The sequence below is a fragment of the Chiloscyllium plagiosum genome, unplaced genomic scaffold (assembly GCF_037043375.1).
Source record: "Chiloscyllium plagiosum isolate Xiang-an unplaced genomic scaffold, Cpla_swu_hap1 HiC_scaffold_23, whole genome shotgun sequence".
Classification (NCBI taxonomy): domain Eukaryota; kingdom Metazoa; phylum Chordata; class Chondrichthyes; order Orectolobiformes; family Hemiscylliidae; genus Chiloscyllium; species Chiloscyllium plagiosum.
In genome coordinates this window covers 27,848,715-27,870,796 of record NW_028270161.1, presented here as the reverse complement: position 1 = coordinate 27,870,796, position 22,082 = coordinate 27,848,715, and the positions used below count along the sequence as shown (strand labels likewise).

The 22,082-nt window shown below is 40.6% G+C and overlaps 2 protein-coding genes across 5 annotated transcripts in view; one reads left to right on the top strand and one right to left on the bottom strand.

Moving 5' to 3' along the window:
• Nucleotides 1-22,082, bottom strand: part of fbxl13 (F-box and leucine-rich repeat protein 13) — a 317,084-nt gene that overhangs the window by 147,904 nt on the left and 147,098 nt on the right. The gene's annotated exons all lie outside the window — the stretch shown is intronic.
• The window catches only part of lrrc17 (leucine rich repeat containing 17), a 67,743-nt gene that overhangs the window by 21,202 nt on the left and 24,459 nt on the right, over nucleotides 1-22,082 (top strand). For both annotated transcript variants that reach the window (XM_043713825.2, XM_087999507.1), the window contains one exon: nucleotides 6,039-6,926. In XM_043713825.2, the coding sequence (XP_043569760.2) occupies nucleotides 6,176-6,926 (751 nt within the window). In that variant the 5' untranslated portion in view covers nucleotides 6,039-6,175. The remainder of the gene's footprint in view (nucleotides 1-6,038; nucleotides 6,927-22,082) is intronic.

The window sequence follows — 22,082 nt, the reverse complement described above, 5'->3', positions numbered from 1 at the left end:
TCTACTGACGTAGTATGGGCTAAGGTTAGAAACAGTAAAGGAGAGGTCACCCTGTTGCGAATTGTCTATAGGCCTCCAAATAGTTCCAGAGATGGAACAAAAGAGGAATCATCCAAAGATGATTCTGGATAGGAGCAAGAGTAACAGGATAGTTGTTATGAGGGAATTAAACTTTCCAAATATTGACTGGAAATACAATAGCTCGAATACTTTAGATGGGTCAGTTTTTGTCCAACATATGCAGAAGGGTTTCCTGACACAGTATGTAGTCAGGCCAACAAGGGCGAGACCATATTGGATTAGGTACTGGGTAATGAAAATGACCAGGTGTTAGATTTGGAGGTAGGTGAGCACTTTGGTGATAGTGACCACAATTCAGTTATGTTTACTTTAGAGATGGGAAGGGATAGGTATGTACCACAGGGCAAGAGTTATCGCTGGCAGAAAGGACACGCAGTAGCTGTTCCTTGAATAAGCTCGACATTTCAATTGTGCCCATCCCCTGCAGTTTCCTTCCCCATCCTATGCATCCTAAATCTTGCCTAATCTTATGATACGATTAGGCAAGATTTAGGATGCATAGGATGGGGAAGGAAACTGCAGGGGATGGGCACAATTGAAATGTCGAGCTTATTCAAGGAACAGCTACTGCGTGTCCTTGATAGGTATGTACCCGTCAGGTAGGGAGGATGTGGTCGAGCAAAAGAGCCGTGGATTACTGAAGCTGTGGTTTGTCAAGAGGAAGAAGAAGGTTTATGTTAGGATGAGACGTGAATGCTCAGTTAGGACCCTTGAGAGTTACAAGTTAGCCAGGAAAGATCTAAAGAGAGAGCTAAGAAGAGCCAGGAGGGGACATGAGAAGTCAGTGGCAGATAGGATCAAGGAAAACTCTAACGCTCTCTATAAGTATATCAAGAATAAAAGAATAACTCTAGAAAGATTAGGGCCAATCAAGGATAGTAGTGGGAAGTTGTGCGTGGAGTCTTAGGAGATAGGGGAAGCGCTAAATGAATGTCTTTTTTTCAGTGAGAATACTGACGAAAAATAAAGTTGTCGAAGAGAATACTGAGATACAGGCTACTAGACTAGACAGGATTGATGTTCGCAAGAGGGTGTTAGCAATTCTGGAAAGTGTGGAAATAGATAAATCCCCTGTGCCAGATGGGAATTATCCTAGGATTCTCTGGAAAGCCAGGGAGGAGAATACAGAACCTTTAGTCTTTGTCGTCACTGTCTTCAGGAATAGTGCTAGAAGATTGGAGGATAGCAAATGTTGTCCCCTTGTTCAAGAAGGGGAGTAGAGACAACCCTGGTAATTATAGACCAGTGAGCCTTACTTGAGTTGTGGGTAAAGTGTTGGAAAAGGTTATAAGAGATAGAATTTATAATCATCTCGTGAGGAAAATGTTGATTTAGGGATAGTCAACACAGTTCTGTGATGGGTAGGTCGTGCCTCACAAACCTTATTGAGTTATTTTGAGAAGGTGACCAACAGTTAGATGAGGGTAAAGCGGTTGATGTGGTGTACAGGGATTTCAGTAAGGCATTTGATAAGGTTCTCCACAGTAGGCTATTGCACAAAATATGGAGGGTTGGGATTGAGGGTGATTTAGCAGTTTGGATCAGAAATTGGTAAGCTTAAAGAAGACAGAGGGTGGCAGTTGATGGGAAATATTCATCCTGGAGTTCAGTTACTAGCGGTGTACCACAAGGATCTGTTTTGGGGCCGCCTTTGTTTGTCATTTTATAAATGACCTAAATGAGGGCGTAGAAGGATGGGTGAGTAAATTTACGGATGACACTAAGGTCGGTGGAGTTGTGGATAGGGGTAAAGGATATTGCAGGTTACAAAGGGACATAAATAAGCTGCAGAGCTGGGCTGAGAGGTGGCAAATGGAGTTTAATGCGGAGAAGTGTGAGATGATTCACTTTGGAAGGAACAACAGGAGTAAAAAGTACTGAACTAATGCTAAGATTCTTGGTAATGTAGATGAGCAGAGAGATCTTGGTGTCCATGTACATAGATCCCTGAAAGTTGCCACTCAGGTTGATAGGGTTGTTAAAAAGGCATATGGTGTGTTAGCTTTTATTGGGAGAGGAATTGAGTTTTGGAGCCACAAGGTCCTGCTGCAACTGTACAAAACTCTGGTGCGGCCTCACTTTGATTATTGTGCACAGTTCTGGTCACCACATTATAGGAAGCTTTGGAAAGGGTGCAGAGGAGATTTACTAGGATGTTTCCTGGTATGGAGGGTAGGTCTTATGAGGAAAGGTTGAGGGACTTGAGGCTGTTTTTCATTAGAGAGAAGGTTGAGAGGTGACTTAGTTGAGACATATAAGGTAATCAGAGGGTTAGATAGCGTGGACAGTAAGAGCCTTTTTCCTCGAATGGTGATGGCTAGCACAAGGGGACATAGATTTAAATTGAGGGGTGATAGATTTGGACAGATGTCAGCAGTAGTTTCTTTACTCAGAATAGAAGGGGCGTGGGACACATTACCTGCAACAGTAGTAGACTTGCCAACTTTTAGGGCATTTAAATGGATGGATGGAAAAGGATTAGTATAGGATAGATAGGCTTCAGATTGGTTCCACAGGTCAGCAGAACTGTACTGCATTATAATGTTTTGTGTACTATGTAGATGTCACTTTGTTGCTGTAGTGGAGTTACTTGGCAGGGTTAGTGGTTAATTCTGGAACACAAGTCTTCGGTAATACGAATCATTTTGTAGTATTCACTGCTACCTTGATATTTCATTGTATGAATCAAAATGATTGAAGGCTGACATCTGTAATGTTGAGGACCTCAGGAGAAAGCTGAAGTGAATCTTCCAATGAGCATTCCTGGCTGAAAAGCTTCAGCCTTGCCTTTTACAATTATATGCAGGATTCTCCTATTACTGAGGATGGAAGATATTTGTGTTGTCGTTTAATTGCCCATCACAATTCATAGCTAGGTGTGGCAGAACTGGGATCTGATCTGTTGGTTGTGGCATCACTTAGCTCTGTCTAGTGCATCATGCTTCTTTACTTCGGTGATTTACTCCTGTGTTATAGCTTCACTAGGTTGATATCTCATTTTTAACTTGGCTTACTTGCATGGGATCAACTCAGAGTTGATCCCCTCACTTGATAATAATAGGAGAGTGAGTGTAAGCCAGGCCTAGGTTACAGATTATGCTTTAATATATTCAGGCGCTGGTAATAGGCCTTATGGATGAACAGTCTTGAGTTGCTAGATCTGTTTGCATTCTATTTCATTTATGTGGTAGTGCAATCCAACAAAATTGAAGGTATCCTCACTTTGAAGATGAGAATTTGTGTCCACTAGGACTATGCAGTGGTTACTCCTACCAATACTGTCATGGTCAGCTGCATCAGTGACAGATTGGTGAGGACAAGGCCTAGACAAATTTTCCTTGTTGTCCACTCACCACCTACTCACAGACCAAGTATCACTTTGACTCCTAAAGGACATATATCAGCTTACTAAGTATTGGTGCTACTGAACCACTGTTGGTCATGAACATTGAAGCCCATCAGTCATAGTACACGCTGTGCCCTTGCTGTAAGTGGTGTTCAACTGAGAGGAGTGCTGATTCATTAGATGAGGGAACAAGGATGGTGTCGATATTAATCAACAGGAGGTTTCCTTGCCTATATTTGATCTGTGTTGCCATTAAACTTCATGGGGTACACAGTCAATGTTAAGGACACGTAACAAAATCCCCTCCAATCTCAATACCACTATGTTATCAACTGACAGTGAAACAGAATATACGCAGGGATAGTGATATTTGCTATCTGGGATATTGTCTGTAAGGGATAATTTTATGTGAGTTTGACTATGTATGGCTGCTCACAGATGTCCCAGTTTTGGCACAAACCAAAAACCTAGTTGTTAAGAAAATTTGCAGGGTTGGTAAGAATAATAGGGTTGGAATGGTAGGGGATTTTAACTTTCCAAACATAGACTGGCACTGCCATAATATTAAGGGCTTGGATGGAGAGGATTTTCATATTGAATATGTGGATGTACCTACTAGAGAAGGAGCAAAACTTGAGGCAGGTGTCAGTAGGGGAGCATTTTGGGGCGTGATCATAATTCTATTAGTTTTAAAATAGTTATGGAAAAGGATGCAACTGATTAAAAAGTTAAAGTTCTAAATTACAGTAAGGCCAATTTTGACAGTGTTAGATGGGAACTTTCAAACATTGATCGGGAGGCTATTTGCAGGTAAAGGCATGATTGGAAAGTAGGAGGCCTTTTATAATGAGATACAAGAGCTACATGACAGCATGTTCTTTTTGTGCATAAGGCAAGCTAGTAGGTATAGGGAATGTTGGATGACCAGAAAAATTGAGGCTCTGGTCAAGAAAATGAAGGAGGCTTATATCAGGGGTAGATAGTTGGGATTGAGCGAATTCCTAGAGTATAGGGGATGTTATGTTGCAGCTGCACAGGACATTGGTTAGGCCACTTTTAGAATATTGAATTCAATTCTCATCTCCCTGTAATAGGAAAGATATTGTGAAACTTGAAAGGTTCAAAAAAGGTTTACAAGAATGTTGCCTGGGTTGGAGGTTTGAGGGGAGGTTGAATAAGCTGGGGCTATTTTCCTGGAGCATCTGAGACCAAGGGGTGGCCTTATAGAGGTTTATAAAATCATGAGGAGCATGGATAGGGTGAATAGCCAAGGTCATTTCCCAGGGTAGGGGAGTCCAAAACTAGAGGGCAGAGGTTTAAGGTGAGAGAGGACAGATTCAAAAGGAACATTTTCATGCAGACGGTGGAACTTGGTGCCAGAGGTGGTGGAGGCTGGTACAACTACAACATTTAAAAGCCATCTGGATGGGTACGTGAATAGGAAGGGTTTAGAGGAATATAGACCAAATGCTAGGAAATGGGACTAGATTAGTTTAGGTATCTGATCAGTGCAGACTAGTCAGATTGAAGGGTCTATTTCCATGCCGTACAGGTCTGTGGTTCTATGATGGGGATCTGTTTACCATTGATGTTTCTGATGCCTAAGTCAATGCTGGATGATCTGTCCGATTTTCATTCATTCCTTTTTTTTAATCTAATTGCATAGCTTACTTGGCCATTTCAGAGGGCATTTCAAAGTTAACCACATTGCCGTGGGTATGTAGTCACGTGCGGATCAGGCCAGCAGGAATACCTCCTCGAAATGCCATTGGAGGTCCATGGAGTTTCCACAAACAAGAACGGTTTCTTGGCCACCCGGCATTTTAAAAATTCCAGAAGCTATGGTGATGGGTTTGAACCGATGTCAAATAGATTCACTGATGAGGAGAATCCAAAGTATTCAACTGGGCCTCTGGATTACTAGTCCAGTGAAATTAATGACTCATTAAAGACTGCTTCTTGAAATTAGACAGCCTGATCAAAACCAGTGCTATGGCTGCTTCATTCACTTTTCGAGGCATGATTTACAGCTACTACCCAAAAATGATTTTGCTTTCTTGAATCCATTAGAGAACTAGCTATTGATTTGTTAATGTTCATGTTGCACTACTGCCTAAGATATATGACAGGCCTATTTTCTCAATGTATTGTTAAGTTAATACTTGTTTACAGTTTGGTAGTACAGAACTTGAGCATTGCTGATAAAAGACAGTTTCTCGAAACTTTTCATCTTTCACTCATCAGGTCAATTACAAGAAACACCAATGCAAACAGAAATCAATCTTTTTCAATTGATTGAAAAGAGAATTGCAATTGGTTGACAAATAGATTCTAATTGGTAGAGGTGTTGGAGAATGCACCAAATAAATAATGACTGTCAGGTAATTGCCAAGCTTTGCTTAAATTTAAACCAGGCAAGTTAAGTGTGATTTGGCAAACAATTGATAAGCTCACTAAATTTATAATAAATATCTGAATCAAAGTCAACGTGTCCTTTTTCAGTTATACTTTATCCGCTGTATGATCTATGTTTCAGTCACATTTCTAACTTGTCCTTTTCTACCTTACCGTAATGGTTTAGTAACTATACTTAATTTTTTTTTCTTCACAGACTGCCTTGCATGGAACAATTGGTTCAAGTCTGTCCAAAACCCAAATCATTTGAGGCTATCTTAGTTTTCAAGTTTCTTTGGATTCTTGTATAGTGTCAAGTCACCAGTCTGTTGCTGGAACCATCTGGATATCAGGATGCAAGTAATTAGGATTATATTGGTGCTACTCCTTTGTAGAGCAGTAGAGTTCGTGAAAATTAAGAATGGCAGCCATGGAAACAGAATGAGGGACTGCGGCAAGAAATGTCTCAAAAAGCGCTCCACTCATATCAAAAGATTTGATCAATTCCTAAGCACCATATGCAGTGAAAGTTTGCATGAAAATGAAAAAATAATGGATTGTCAAGATAAGCAACTTATTACAATTCCTCCTAATTTGCCAAGGGATGCTGTTCATTTACAGTTAGCAGGAAATAAAATACATAGGTTAAAGGCCCTGATGTTTTCAACATTAAAGAATTTGAAGAGCCTCGACTTACAACGAAATGCTATAGCATATATTGAAGAAGGTGCATTTGAGGGACTGGATGAACTGACTACTTTATTATTGCAGCACAATCAATTACAGTTTATGTCAGAGGAGGTTTTTATGCCTATCCCCAAACTAAAATATCTGCGCATTTATGGCAACCCTTGGAATTGTAATTGTAAGCTGGACCAAATGATCAGGAAGTTGCAGATTCCTGGTCAACGAAATCTAGGTAATCTAGCCAAATGTGAAGCTCCGAAACATTTTGCTGGTCATAAGTTAAAGACAATCAATGTGAGCATGCTGTGCCAGGATGAGAATAATGATGAGCGTCCTTTACCGATTCAAAATACTGCTGACTCCACAAAATGCAACATCTACCTTTTCCCAAAGTCAAGAATAGATTGCCAAAATAAAGGTCAGTGTGACTTTCAAATTACAAGCAATTTTGCATTGAAATTTCATTTGTGATTTAATATGGTTTTAGAATACAATGAAAATTCTTTAGAAAATATACCATCATGGTATCTTCCAGATATTTGCATCTTTCTCTATGTTCTGTGCAATTTCCACTCACTTGGAGCTCATTTTGCCAATGATACCTACTTCCAGTTTCTTACTCAATTCCATTAAATTGTGGCATATTCAAGTGTCTTTCCCTGTCCTGGGGCAGCACAGTGGCTCCGTGGTTAGCACTGCTGACTCACAGCTCCAGAAACCTGAGTTTGATTCTATCTTTTGTTGTCTGTCCATGTGGAGTTTATATATTTTTCAAGTGCTCTAGATTCCTTCCACAGTCCAAAGATGTGCAGGTTCGATGGACTGGCCATGATAAATTACCCTTAGTGTCTGAGGGTATGCAGACTAGGTGGATTTGCCATGAGAAATGTGAGATTACAAGGATGGGGTGGATATGGGTGGGGTGCTGTTCAGAGGGTTGGTGTGGACTTGATGGGCTGAATGGTCTGCTTCCACACTGTAGGGATTCTATGATTCTATGTTTGCCAAATATTGTTAACATTCTCTCTCTTCAAGTGTTGTCACTCTCATTTTAATCTATCAGTGGGCGGAACGGTGGCACAGTGGTTAGCACTGCTGTCTCACAGCGCCACGACCTGGGTTCAATTCCCGCCTCAGGCAACTGTCTGTGTGGAGTTTGCACATTCTCCCCGTGTCTGCGTGGGTTTCCTCCGGGTGCTCCGGTTTCATCCCACAGTCCAAAAATGTGCAGGCTAGATGAATTGGCCATGCTAAATTGCCTGTAGTGTTAGGTGAAGGGGTAAATGTAGGGAAATGGGTCTGGGTGGATTGCTCTTCAGAGGGTCAGTGTGGACTTGTTGGACAGAAGGGCCTGTTTCCACACTGTAAGTAATCTAATCTAAAAGTAATCTAATACCTCAGATTACAACAGGATCTTGATCAGATGGGCCAATGGGCTGAGAAGTGGCAGATGGAGTTTAATTCAGATAAATGCAAGTGCTGTACATCTCTATGTCTCTATCATTACCCAGATAAAACCTCTACAGAGTACAATCATTTCAATAAATAGCTGAAAGAATAGGACAAAATTTCACATGTTTAAACTTTTACTGCATCAAATGACAAAAGGAACTAAACTATTTTCTTTTATAAGTAACTTCTGCATTAAACTATACAAATAAAAGATTCCTTGCAACATCACATACGATGCTCTCTACAAAGTTATCAGTTCCATAGAAAATGGAACTTTCCTCTCTTCTACATTCTCAGCTGAGTAACTTCTATTTTCAGAATTCTCTGTCATGGGAGTGAAATATTAATCTTGATCCATGCTCTCCAAAATTTCCATTCTTTTTTAAATTGCTAATGAGTCAGTCCTCAATCTAAGCATGGGCTCCCACCCACAGTCTGCTTGTTCATCAGCATTTTCTTTGCTTATAATGCAGGTCTCCCTATGTCTCTCAGTTGGCTGCAAACCACTCAAGACAAAACTGCAAATACTTGTCTATCTCTGATGTTTCTCTGTGTGTCTAAATATACATAACCTAATCTCAAAATGGCTTCCTTTGCTTTTTTTGTATTGCAATAGAAAATACATTAGCTTTGTATTGATGCATTTAAAGTAGAAATGTTAATCAGATATTTTTGATTCTGATTTCCTTTCATTCGATAAATAAAGGGATAATTGACAACACAGTGGTTTACAACTTAACACTTATAATACCTTTCTGGTACTTTGGGAGACTTAAGATCTACTTATTGTAACTGAGAAAACCTTCCAGCATAAATACATTCCATCTGCCTCTCTAGATAATAAATTGAAGCTTCCTTTGATCTTCAACAATTATACAATCTCTGGTCACTATTAACCAGCAAACATGATCCCTTCCATTACCAAAAATTTAAAGATGCAGTCATAAACTGTAACATGTTAATATACAAAGTTATAGTCCTAAAATATAATTAATTTATACACCGTGCAATGCAAACAACTCTTATCCTTAAAAACATTTCACCTCAACATTCTTGTAAACCACCTTACTGTCTCCAATCTCCTTTTTTTTCTCAAGTCCTTAAATATGTTGGTACCTCTCAAAATCTTATACATCTTTGCCAGCAGTCCATTTTTGAATCCCTACAATCAGGATTCTCTCAGTGCCACAGTATTGAAATAGTTCTTATCAATGTCAAAATGATATTCAATATAACTGACAGAGGTAAACTATACTTTCTCATTTTTTATTTAATCAGAGAACTTGTTCATTACTGGCTCAGGCAGCACATTTGGCCAGCATAATTTTGTTTGCTATTCGTTCAGGGGTTGTGGGCTTCCCTGGCTTGCAAGCAATTATTGTTCATCTCTAATTGTACTGGAGAAGGTGGCGGTGAGCTGCCACCTTGGATCGTAAGACATAGGAGTATAACTTGGCGCATCGAGTCTGCTCCATCATTCAATCATGGTTCATTTTTTCAGAATCATTCTCCTGCCTTCTCCCGCAACCCTTGATCCTTTTGCCAATTAAGAACCTAACTACCTGTCTTAATTAAACTCAATGAATTGGCTTTCACAGCACTCTGCAGCAATGAATTCCACAGATTAACTACCCTCTGGCTGAAGAAATTCCTCCTCCTCTCAGTTGTATAGGGTTATCCTTTCACTCTGAGGCTGTGTCTTTGGGTCCTAGTCTCTCCTACTAGTGGAAACATCTTCTCCACATTCACTCAACCAGGCCTCTCAGTATTCTGTAAGTTTCAATCAGATCCCCTCTCCTTCTAAATTTAATTGAGTACATATCCAGAATCCTAAGCTGCTCCTCATATGACAAGCACTTCATCCTTGGGATCATTCTTGTAAACCTCCTTTGGACCCCCTGCAGTGCCAACACATCCTTCCTTAGATATGGGGCCAGAAACAGACCACAATATCCACAGATATTGTCTGACCAGAGCCTTGTATAGACTCCATGGTACATCTCTGGTCTTGTATTTCAGCCCTCTGGAAATGAATGTTAACATTGCATTTGACTTCCGAACTGGCAACTGAACCTGCATGTTAACTTTAAGCAAGCCTAGAACTAGGATTTCCAAGTCCCTTTGTGCTTCAGATGTGCAAAGCCTTTTCCTGTTTAGAAAATAATACAAATCTCTATTCTTCCTACTGTTATGGACCAGGCCATACCCCCTCAACATTTCAAGAAAGTAGTCCAGATCCTAATTCTGCTAGTTTTTTTAGGCAGGTGTAAATGGATATTCCAGGAGAGATGCAGCTGGTCAAATCACTTAGTTTTAAACAAAACAGAATTTATATACAAGATTACTGAATGAAACAGAAACAAAAGAGAACAGAATACCGAACAGCTTAACCTGTCCGAAAATCCAAGAGACTATCCCTCCGTAATGATGCTGGTCCAAATACTTGCAAAAATTCCCATAAACACACCTTGGCACAAAGGGTAAAATCAAACACAGTGTCTTACAGGAGAGAAGTCAGAGAGCAACAATAAGACCATAAGACATAGGAGTAGAAGTAAGGCCATTCGGCCCATCGAGTCCACTCCGCCATTCAATCATGGCTGATGGGCACTTCAACTGCACTTACCCGCACTTGCCCTGAGGCCTTAATTCCTTGCAAGATCAAGAATTTATCAATATCTGCCTTGGAGACATTTAACATCCTGGCCTCCACTGCACTCTGTGTCAATGATTTCCACAGACCCACCACTCTCTGGCTGAAGAAATTTCTCCTCGTTTCCATTCTAAATTGACCCCCTCTAATTCTAAGGCTGTGCCCACTGGTCTTGGCTCCCCGCCTAACAGAAACAACTAACGGAGAGAGAATCAGTATGGACCTGCTTCTTTGGGTCAGCAGCTTCACAACACTAATGCTAAAAACCAAATCACACCAGTGAAAAGCTGAGCTGGGAGAACTGGCCACTCCCTTTTCATTGTACAAGTGTTATTTTTTCAAAAACCTGAAAGCCTTTACCTGAGGCAGTATCTGTTATCTATAAATAGATTGGCCCTAAAACCCACCCAAGCCCAGACGTTTCAGAAGCTGTGTCTTTTACAACCTTTGCGGGGGGGGGGGGGGGGGCGCAAGGTCAGCATAACCTTGTTAACAGAGCAGCATCATCACACTACCAAAGAGCATAACCTCAAAATTTCCCACATTGTATTCTATATGCCATGTTTATGCCCACCTGCCTAACATCCTAATCCTTCTGCAGTCTCCCCACTTCCTCAACTCTACCTTTCCCTCCACCTATCTTTGTGTCAACTGCAACAATGTCTTCGGTTCCTTTGTCCAGATTATTAATGTATAACATGAATAATTGTGATCTCAATACAGAACCCTGCAGTCACTAGCTGCCATCCTGAAAAAAGACCCTTTTGCTTCTACTCTCTGATTTCTGCCAGTCAACCAATGCCTTCTCAATGCCCCTAACACCATGGGCTCTTACTGTATTAGCAGGCTCCTGTGTGGCACCTTATCAAAGGCATTTGTAAATTCAAATAGATCCTGTCCATTGGTTCTCTTTTGTCTAACTCATTCATTATCCTCAAAGAATTTTGCCTTTGCCCTATTTTACCATGCACTTCCGAGTACCCTCAATCTCATCCTTGATAATGGACTCTAAAATCTTATCAATGACTGAAGTCAAGGTAACCGCCACTTTCCCTTCTTAAAAAGGGGTGTTACATTAGCTGGTTGTTCCAGTGCTCTGGGACTCTCCCTGCCTCCAGTGATTCTGGTAAGATCACGATCAATATCCTCAGTTATCTCTTTGTGGATGCTGTCAAGCTTCTTGAGCATTTTTGGGGCTTCACTCACTCATCCAGGCAAGTGGGATGTATTCTATCACACTCCTGATTTGTGCCTTGTAGATGATGGACAGGCTTTCAGGAGTAAGGAGGTAAGTTACTCTTTGCAGAATGCCTAGCCTCTGACCTGGTCTTGTAGCCACTCCATCAAAGTTTTACTTGCACATCCACTAATATCATTTATTGTATCCGTTGCTCCCGATGCGGTCTCCTCTACATTGGGGAGACTGGGCGCCTTCTAGCAGAGCACTTTAGGGAACATCTCCGGGACACCCGCACCAATCAACCACACTGCCCCGTGGCCCAACATTTCAACTCCCCCTCCCACTCTGCCGAAGACATGGAGGTCCTGGGCCTCCATCACCTCCGCTCCCTCATCATCAGATGCCTGGAGGAAGAACGCCTCATCTTCCGCCTCGGAACACTTCAACCCCAGAGCATCAATGTGGACTTAAACTGTTTTCTCATTTCCCCTTCCCCCACCTCACCCTAGTTCCAAACTTCCAGCTCAGCACTGTCCCCATGACTTGTCCGGACTTGACAACCTATCCACTCCACCCTCTCCTCCCTGCCCTATCACCTTCATCCCCTCCCCCACTCACCCATTGTACTCTATGCTACTTTCTCCCCACCCCCACCCTCCTCTAGCTTATCTCTCCACGCTTCAGGCTCACTGCCTTTATTCCTGATGAAGGGCTTTTGCCCGAAACGTTGATTCCGAAGCTCCTTGGATGCTGCCTGAACTGCTGTGCTCTTCCAACACCACTAATCCAGAATCTGGTTTCCAGCATCTGCAGTCATTGTTTTTACCCCACTGTGTTTAATGTGATGAGTCCAGTTGAATTTCTGATCAATGACAATTCCCAAGATGTTGATACTGGGGGATTCCGTGATAGTAACACCATTGAATGTCAAGACGCGGTGGTTACCTTGTCTCTTATTGGTGATAGCCATAACCTGGCATTTGTGTAGCGCAAAAATTACTTGCCACTTTTCAGCCCAAACCTGGATATCATCCAGATCTTATTGTATTTGAACACGCACTGCTTCAGTGTCTGAGGAGTTGTGAATGGTGCTGAATATTGTGCAATCATTGGCAAATAGTCCTACTGCTGACCTTATGATGGAAAGAAAGTCATTGATGAAGCACCTGAAGATGGTTGGACCGAGGATAGTATCCTGTGGAATTCCTGCAGAGATGTTCTGGAACTGAGATGACCTCCAACAACCATGACCATCCTCCTACATGTCAGGTATGAGTTCAACCAGTGGAGAGTTTGACCCCTGATACCTATTTATTCCAGTTTTGCAAGGGCTCCTTGATGCCACATTTGGTTGAATGCAGCCTATGTTTGTTGTCAAGGGTTATCACTCTCACTTCAGCTCTGCAATACAGCTCTTTTGTCCATATTTGAACTAATGAGGTCAGGAGCTAAGTTGCCCTAGCGGAACCCCAACTGGATGTCACTGAGCAGGTGCTTCGTGATAGCACTATTAATGACACCTTACAACACTTTATTGATGATTGAAAGTAGACTGGGGCAGTAATTGGCCGAGTTGGATTTGTCCTGCTTTTTATGTGCACCTTTCCACGTTGAAGGGTAGATGCCAGCGTTGTAACTATATACTAGAACAGCTTGACTAGAGAAGCAGCAAGTTCTGGAGCAGGAGTCTTCAGTACTATAGCCAGAATATTGTCAGGCCCTTAGCCTTTGCAGTATCCATTGCCTCCAACCATTTTTTTGATATTACATAGAGTAAATAAAATTGGCTAAAGACTGGTATCTGTAATGCTTGGGACCATTGGAAGAGATCAAGATGGTCCACTTGGCACTTCTGGCTAAAGATTGCTGCAAAAGCTTGAACCTTACTCTTCGTACTGATGTGCTGGGCTCTTCCATCATTAAGGATGGGGATATTTGTGGAGCCTCCTCCTTCAGTGAGTTGTTTAATTCATGTCTGGATATGGCAAAACTGCAGGGCTTGGATCTAATCCATTGGTTGCAGGATTGTTAGCTCTGTCATTATTTGCTACATATGCTGTTTGGCATGTAAAAGTGTCTTTTTTTTGGTGGCTTCACCAGGTTGACATCTCATCTTCATGTATGCCTAGTGCTGCTCCTGGCATTTCTTCCTGCACTCTCCGTTGAACCAGGGTTGATCCCTGGCTTGATGGTAATGGTTGAGTGGGTGTTATGCTGGGCCACAAGTTCCCTTACCACCTGTTGCAGACTCAGTCAAGCATCTATGTCCTTTAGGACCTGACCAGCTTGATCAGTAGTACAGCTGCTGAGCCACTCCGGATGGTATGCATTGAAATCCCCCACCCAGAGTGTGTTTTTGTGCCCATGTCATCCTTGGTGCTTCCTCTAAGTGTTGTTCAACATGGAGGAGTACTAATTCATCAGCTGAGGGAGGATGGTATGTGGTAATCTGCAGGAGGTATCTTTGCCTAAGTTTAACCTGAAGCCATGAGACGCCATGAGGTCCAGAGTCAATGTTGGGGACTCCAAGGACAACACCTTCCCAACTGTGCCATCACCTCTGCTGGTGAAACAGGACATATCCAGGGCTGGTAATGGTGGTTTCTGGGACATCATGCTCACAGAATCATACCTTACAGGCAATGTCAGGCTGTTGCTTGAATAATCCGTGAGACAGCTCTCCCAATTTTGGCACTAGCCCCTGGATGTTAGTGAGGAGGACTTTGCATGGTCGATAGACCTATTTCTGCTGTTGTCTTTCCTGGTTCGTAGGTCAATGTCCAACTTCATTTCTTTGAGACTTTGCAACAATTGGTACAACTGAATGGCTTGGTAGGTCATCTCAGAGGGCAATTGAGAGTCAACCATATTGGAGTCATATGTAGGCCAGACAAAATAAAGATGGCAGATTTTCTTCCCTGAAGGACATTAGTGAACCAGATGAGTTTTTCGACAATTGACATTTCTAGATTTGGTTTTTCCCTCAATTATACCCAAACAGATTCTACACCTTCCAACTCTATATCATTCCTTGCTTTAGATTAAATTTCATTTCTTACACTCAAAGCAACCCCACCCCCTCTGCCCATCATCTTGTCCTTTTAATAGGACGTATATCCTTGGATATTTAGTACCCAGCCCTGATCCGCTTGCATCCATGTATCCATGATACCCACATTCTACCTCAATTGCAAACTGCACCTCATGCTCATTTACCTTGTTATGTGTTCTACAATTAAGTACAACATTCTCAGTCCTGCATTGACTAGCTGCCTTCTCCCCTTATCTGCTGTGCCTGAAGTTAGATTCCTGACCTCTTCAATAATCTCTGTCCTTTTACTTGCTCTGGGAATTTTAATCTTTTCTGAGCCCTCCGTTCTTTCCCATGATTTTCCATGCCATTGAACTCACACTTCACTATTTAGTTTAAAGCACTATCTACAGTGATTTGCAAGGACTCTGGTCCCAGCATGATTCAGATGGAACTCATCCCATCAGAACAGTTCCCTTCTTCTCCAGTACTGATGCCAATGTCCCATGATTTTGAAACCGTTCTCTCACACCAATCTTTGAGCCACACATTTACCTCTTTATTCTTATTAGCCTTGTGCCAATTTGCTCATGCCTCAGGTAGTAATCCAAAAATTACCTTTATGGTTCTGCTTTTTAATTTAGCCCTTAGCTGCTCATACTCCCTCAGCAGAATTTGTTTCTTCCTTCCATCTTTTTTTTGTTGGTTCCTATGTGGATCACTATAACCACTAATTGTGGGGGGGTTGCATTGCAATCAGTACAGACTAAGGAGTGGGAATTTACCTCAGCTGCAAACTATAGAGATTACATACACTAACTTCTTAACATGATAACCAATGATGCATAGGGTTATAACTGTACAAGAACCAGTTGTAGTTTGTCCTTGTATTCTATAGCAGCCTATAGTAATAATATTTTCATGCTCAAAAGTTGACCATGTACAGTATCCTACTTTGGATATAAGCAAATTGCTCTCTTTGTAGCTTTTTATCATTACAGTAAGAGCTAATTTACAACACAGTTTCCCAAAATAAACATGAAAGGTTGACACTTAAAAAATAATCCAACAGCTGGTTCTTGTGAGCATGAAATTTTATGAATATTATGTCAACATTGTCAATAATGGAAGATATCCAATCAGTAGAATGGAAAATAATACATTTTGCACTTAAATGCTGTCATGTACCATTGGTATAGACTTGGTATAGTGTTACTTTGCAATTATGAAGGTGACCAATAGCCGAATTGAACAAATAGCCTTTCTCACATCCTTAACTATGACAGTAATCACAATTACCGTTGGTTTAATTAAAATATTCGCTATAGATTTAAGAAAAAACTTGCACTATTATTGTTCATTATGTAAATTTCCATCCATTAAAGCATCAAATAAAAGAGCTATTTAAAATAGGGTGGAAAAAAAGTCCCAATTCCAAACTTATCAATCAATTGATCACAGAAAACTGGAATACTATGTATCTAATTTATTATGCGTTGGATAAGAATCAATTATGCAAGGACAGATCATTGATCCAAACTTTCAATATCAGGCAAATCATGTTGGAGTTCAACTTCAAAGAACTTTGCCTTCCTATCTTTCAAAGGTTATTGCCACTAGCTGGAAATTAGGCAATGGACAAATGCAGGTTTGCGGGTTACTAGTTAGGCAGCAGGTGCCAGGTTATTATGAATACAATGCTAAGAGCACAACTCGTGTTAAGATTTTCTGAGTCCAAGCATTCAGAATTCTCATGCAACTATCAAAAATGGCAAAGAAAATTTACCATTTTTCTAAAGTTTCTTCAAAGTCATCTATTTAGACTTGCATATATGTTCACCCGCCATGTGGTTAGTTCTCCCACCTGTCACCAGCAGTGCTTCCCCTTTGACATGTACATTTACATGTTTTACTCAGAATACTGGAGGGTAATTTCTAACAAAGCATTTCTCAAGTAACTAGCATTCCAATATTCCCAATACATGTTGATAATGGGGAATTTACTGTACAGCCATCGTTACAATATAGCATGTTATATCCCACTGAAAAGTGAGCCCAATGATTAGACTGGGGAGTTTTTCCTTTAATTTTTTGTTTGTTTTGGCTTTGACCATTGCTGCAAAGCCACCATTTATTGCTCATCCTTTGTTCATGAAAAGGAGTGCAACCACTGAAGGCCATATATCTTAGCTACATTGTCAGTTTTTTTAATGAGGGAGTGCCCAGAACTTTGACCAAGCAATGGTGAAAAAACAGCAATACAATTCCAGATCAGAATGGTGTGTTACTTGGAGGCAGGGGTGTTCTATTGCATCTTTAATTCTCTTTCTGCAAGGTACAAGTCATGGGTTTGGAACATGTTGAAGGAGCCTTGACAAATTGCTGCAGTTTGTAGAATATAAATATTGCTACTACTAGTGTTAGCAACAGAAAGAAGAAATGAACATTTGAGGCAGTGGTATTGAGTTCCATTTTGTCCTAGATGGTATCATGCTGCTTGAATGATGGTTAGAGTTGAAATAATTCAGGCAAGTGGAGAGTATTGCATCACACTTATGATTTTTGCCTTGTACATGCTGAAAAGAAATTAAAAAGCTGAAGTTTAGATGTCCATGTACAATTCCCAGTCCCGGTCTGCTTTGTGGCCGTGGTACTTAACATGGTTCAGTTAAATTGCTGGTCCATAATAATATTAAGGATGTTGATGGTGGGAGATTCAATAATGGAATTGATTCTTTGAATGTCAAAGAGGTAGTTAGATTTTACCTTGATGGACAAGGTCATGGCAGGAATTTTGCTTCCATTCTGATTCTCCACTGTCCTTTGGGCAATTAGGGATGGAGAGTAAATGCTAGCTTAGCCAGCAATGCCCACATCCTGTTAATGAATAAAAAAGCCCTTACCAGCCTGGCTTGAATGTTGTCTATATCTTGCTGCATGCAGTTATGATTTCAACCAGTGGCAGGTTTCTCCCTGATTCCCATCAACTTCAGTTTTCATACTGCTCCTTAATGTCTCACATAGTCAAATGCTGTCTTACGGTCATTCTGTCAATGCTCTGTTATCCAAACTTGGAAAAAGGTTGCAATGAAGTCTGGATTCAACTGATTCCACTGAAACCCAAATTGAGTTTCAGTGAACACTTTGTTTTTAAGTACTCCTTGATAGAATTATTGATGACACCTTCCATCACTTTGATTGAAAGTAGACTGAGAGTAGAAATTGGTCAGCTTAGACCAGTCCTGCTTTTTGAAGACAGGGTGTACAGGGATAGTCAATTATGATAACAAAGCATTCATGTTCTTACATTGTGTCCATATACCAGCGTAGTGCAACAGAAGACACTGAAAAGCAACCAGGAGTAGGAACTCTGGTTGAATTTTCTATATCATCAGCAAGGCCAAAGCCAAAATTTGACAAAATGACTAGGAACAATAAATTATTTTGGTATGTTTTTGTTATGAGTATGTCCATATTGTAGCTGTACAGCCACAGTTTGGCTAAGGGTGAGACTACGCCTAGAGCAAAAGCCTGCAGTTGGACTATAGCCTTTACTGTATCCATAAAACCATCCAACATGGGAACAGAAGTAGGCCTTTGAGTCTATTGAACCTGCTTTGCCATTCAAAGAGATCATGGCTGATCCCATAGTCTCCAACTTCACTTTCTCGTCTTTTCCCTATAACCCTTGATTCCCTTACTGATTGAAAATATATCTCTCAGCCCTGAATACATTTAATAGCCTAGGCTTTACAACCCTCTGCAGTAAAGAATCCACAGATTCACTGCATTCAGAAGAATCGAATTATGGCATGAGTGCAGCCCTTTAATCTGAGCTATTGATTTGTGGGATAAGTTAGATCTGTCTATAGCATGTGTTTCCATTGTTTCAACATGTATTTTATTCAGAATCTAACTTCATCAAGTTGGTACCTTATTTTAGGTATGATGGTGTTACTCCAGGGTATGGTCTCCTATATTCCACATAGAGCCTGAGTTAAATCAATGGCCTAATGAAAATGGTCCAAGTGAAGCATGTGCATAATTATGAAGTTACAGACTGTGGTTGCATACAATTCCGTTGCTGCCGATAGCCTACCATGTTTTGTGGAAGGTATTTTTACGTGCACCCTAGTAGTGCACCATAAAGGAGAAAGCCACATGAGAAGCATGGAAAAGGTCTCTGTCAAATTTTAAAAATCAAGGATGAAAATCAAACAAAATGTTGCAAGGCTGGACAAAGCAAATGACCCCATCACACATGCCAGTCTTCAGACAACTTGATTAACTTCCATTTGATACCAAGGAATAGCTAAAGAACCTGGATACATTATTTACATATTTTGGGTGAGGAAAGTAAATGTGCCATAGCTAAGCTTGCAGTAACAAAAATGGTGGGAAAGCAATTGGTGAAGATGATACAGAGTCTGCATAGGTAGGTTGAGCAAGTGGTCAAAAACGTATCAGATTGAATATAATGTGAAGAAATGTGAGGTTAAGCACTTGTGCAGGAAGAATAGAAGAGCTAGGGAAAGGCTAGGAAAATGCAGTTAAGGAGCCATGATCTCATTCAATGGCAGATTCGATGGGGTGATTGGTCTCTTCTATCTTGTGGTCTTAGGAGCTGAATATTGTTTAAATGGAGAAAGACTGCAGAAAACTGTACTGCAGAAACTATAGCACAGAGGGATATGGGAATCCGCATGCATAAATCACAAAAAAGCTAACATACAAGTTTAGCAAATAATAGGGAAAGCAATGGAATAGTAACCTTTATTTGCAATGGAATAGTAGCCTTTATTTCAAAAAGGAATGCAATATAAAAACAGGACAGTCTAGCTAAAATAATAAAAGGCACTAGCCAGACCGCAGCTGGTATATTGAATACTATACTCAAAATGTGGTATGTCAGAAAGTATTATTGAAAGGAGTACGATATTTTTGAAAAGACTTTCATGTTAAATATTCAAATAGCTCTCATTTTGTTTGTGGTTTGGTATGATAGCTTTCTTATGCCAGCAAAGAAATAATCTTTAATTACACACATTTTCCTGAATTACTGAATGAGTGCATAGTCTGGAAACTAGGTTTAGCTATTTTATGGTCAGTAGATTAACCAAACCACTCTTTAATAATATCCACATGTCATAGTTTTTAATTTAAAATCATTTTCATCATAGGATGTAAAATGACTGATTTACCACCAAAAGCCTTTGTGGTCTTTCATATTAAAATTGTGTTCTCATAGTTTCTACTGTTTGAGTGGTCACCAGCTGTTTCTTTCTACTTGATGCTTTTAATTCTCATTAAAGGGAATACTAGGTAATAGAATAATCAAATAATAAGGACAGCATTATTTGGTACATGTATAGAGAGGGAGTTCAAGATAATGGATCAACAGAGAAGTGTAGATCAATAAATCCTCTTGAGCTAGGAAGATTTTTGGCACGGGTGCAGGACTGTTAGTTGATTTTGGTGTGTCATTAGATAATCAACATTTGCAACATACAAATGCTTGGCAATGACCATCTCCAATAAGAGACAATCCAATCACTATGCCTTGATATTCAATGGTGTTACAATCACTGAATTCCCCACTATCAACATCCTACCGGTTACCATTGACCAGAAACTCAATTGGGCTCACCATATTAAAGAGCGGTTACAAAATAAGTCAAGGATAGGTATACTTTGCAAGTAAATCCTCTCCTGACTCCCCTAACATTCTCCTCCATCTATAAGCACAAATCAGGAATGTGATAGAATACTCCCTAATTGCCTGGATGGGTGCAGTGTCAACACGATTCAAGTAGTTTGACACCATCCAAAACAGCCTGTTTGATTGGTACCACATCCATAAGCATCTACCGTCTGAACCACTATCACTCAGTAGCAGCAGTGCATGCTATCTACAAGATGCACACAGAAATACACAAAAGATCCTTGGACAGTACCTTCCAAACAGTAACCACTTCTATTTAGAAGGGCAGCAGATACATGGGTACACCACCTGAAAACTCCCGTCCAAGCCATTCACTATCCTCACTGAAAATATATCACTGTTCCTTCACTGTCGTAGGGTCAAAATCTTGGAAGGGCATTGTGGGTCAACCTACAGCACATAGACTGCAGTTGTTCAAGAAGGCAGCTCACCATCACCTTTTAAAGGGCAAATAGGGATGCAGAATAAATGCTGGTCAGCAGGTCACATCCCATGAGTGACTAAAAACATTTGCAGATCTCGACAGACATGAACAGTTAATTTATGTAATATTAAACTATAGCAATAGCGCGTATGGGTTGATTTTAATGTCATATCATTTACTTTGAAGCAGTCTGAACAAGTTATGAGGAGTGCTATTCATATACAGTGTGTAGAAATATCTGGGCAGGAAAATGGACTGCATAGTACCTTCAGCTTTAGCACTCCCTTTTGGTGTCAATATAGTATTTGCACTACCAGGCATATTCTGTCCCAAATGCAATCTTGCTAAGGAGATTACAGCAAAAATAAGTATGCATTTATGCTGATTTGATGCCAGTGCTGCCACTTCTGATGTTGTTACTCAAGCTAACACTCTTAAACATGGCTAAACTTGTGTTTAAGAGCGGCAAGGACTCCACTCCCAATTTATGTTTAAGGAGACCATCAATGAGTTGCTAAGCCCTTCAGCTACAGCACAAGAGATAAATCCAACAAGATGCTGACAGAGTGGGGAGAGGGAAAAGCTTCTTGGTAGGCTACTTTATCCATCTTCAGCATCTTCAGTGAGCATTTCTCTTTCCTTCAGCTAAGCCAGAAATAGTGTATATTTTTCAGCACATTACAAAAGGGTTGCTCATAGAATTCTACCACTACTACCAATCAGATCTGTAATGACATTGATGGCAATTCAAGTGGCTGTGAAGCTGACAGTGTTTCTGAATTTCTTTGAGGATCTTCCCTGTCTGCAGCAGATGGCATCTGTAACATTTCACATTTTCAGCCACTTACAGCTGCTTCAGAAGGACAACAGGAATTTACATCCGGAATCTGTTATGTTCTCTCTTTGTTCAAGTGGCATGGGCACCAACAGCTGCTTCTAGGCTGGCTGAATGACAACAGAAATGACAGTCAAGACAGTGGGCTTCTTCATTGAGCAGGGTGTGACTTTGCAGTCACAATAGCTAAATGCTGAGATGTGTCAAATGTCCAAAGGCTATCAGTCACGGTCCACTTGGTACAATCATACAAGTTGGCAACAGTCATGATGTTTAC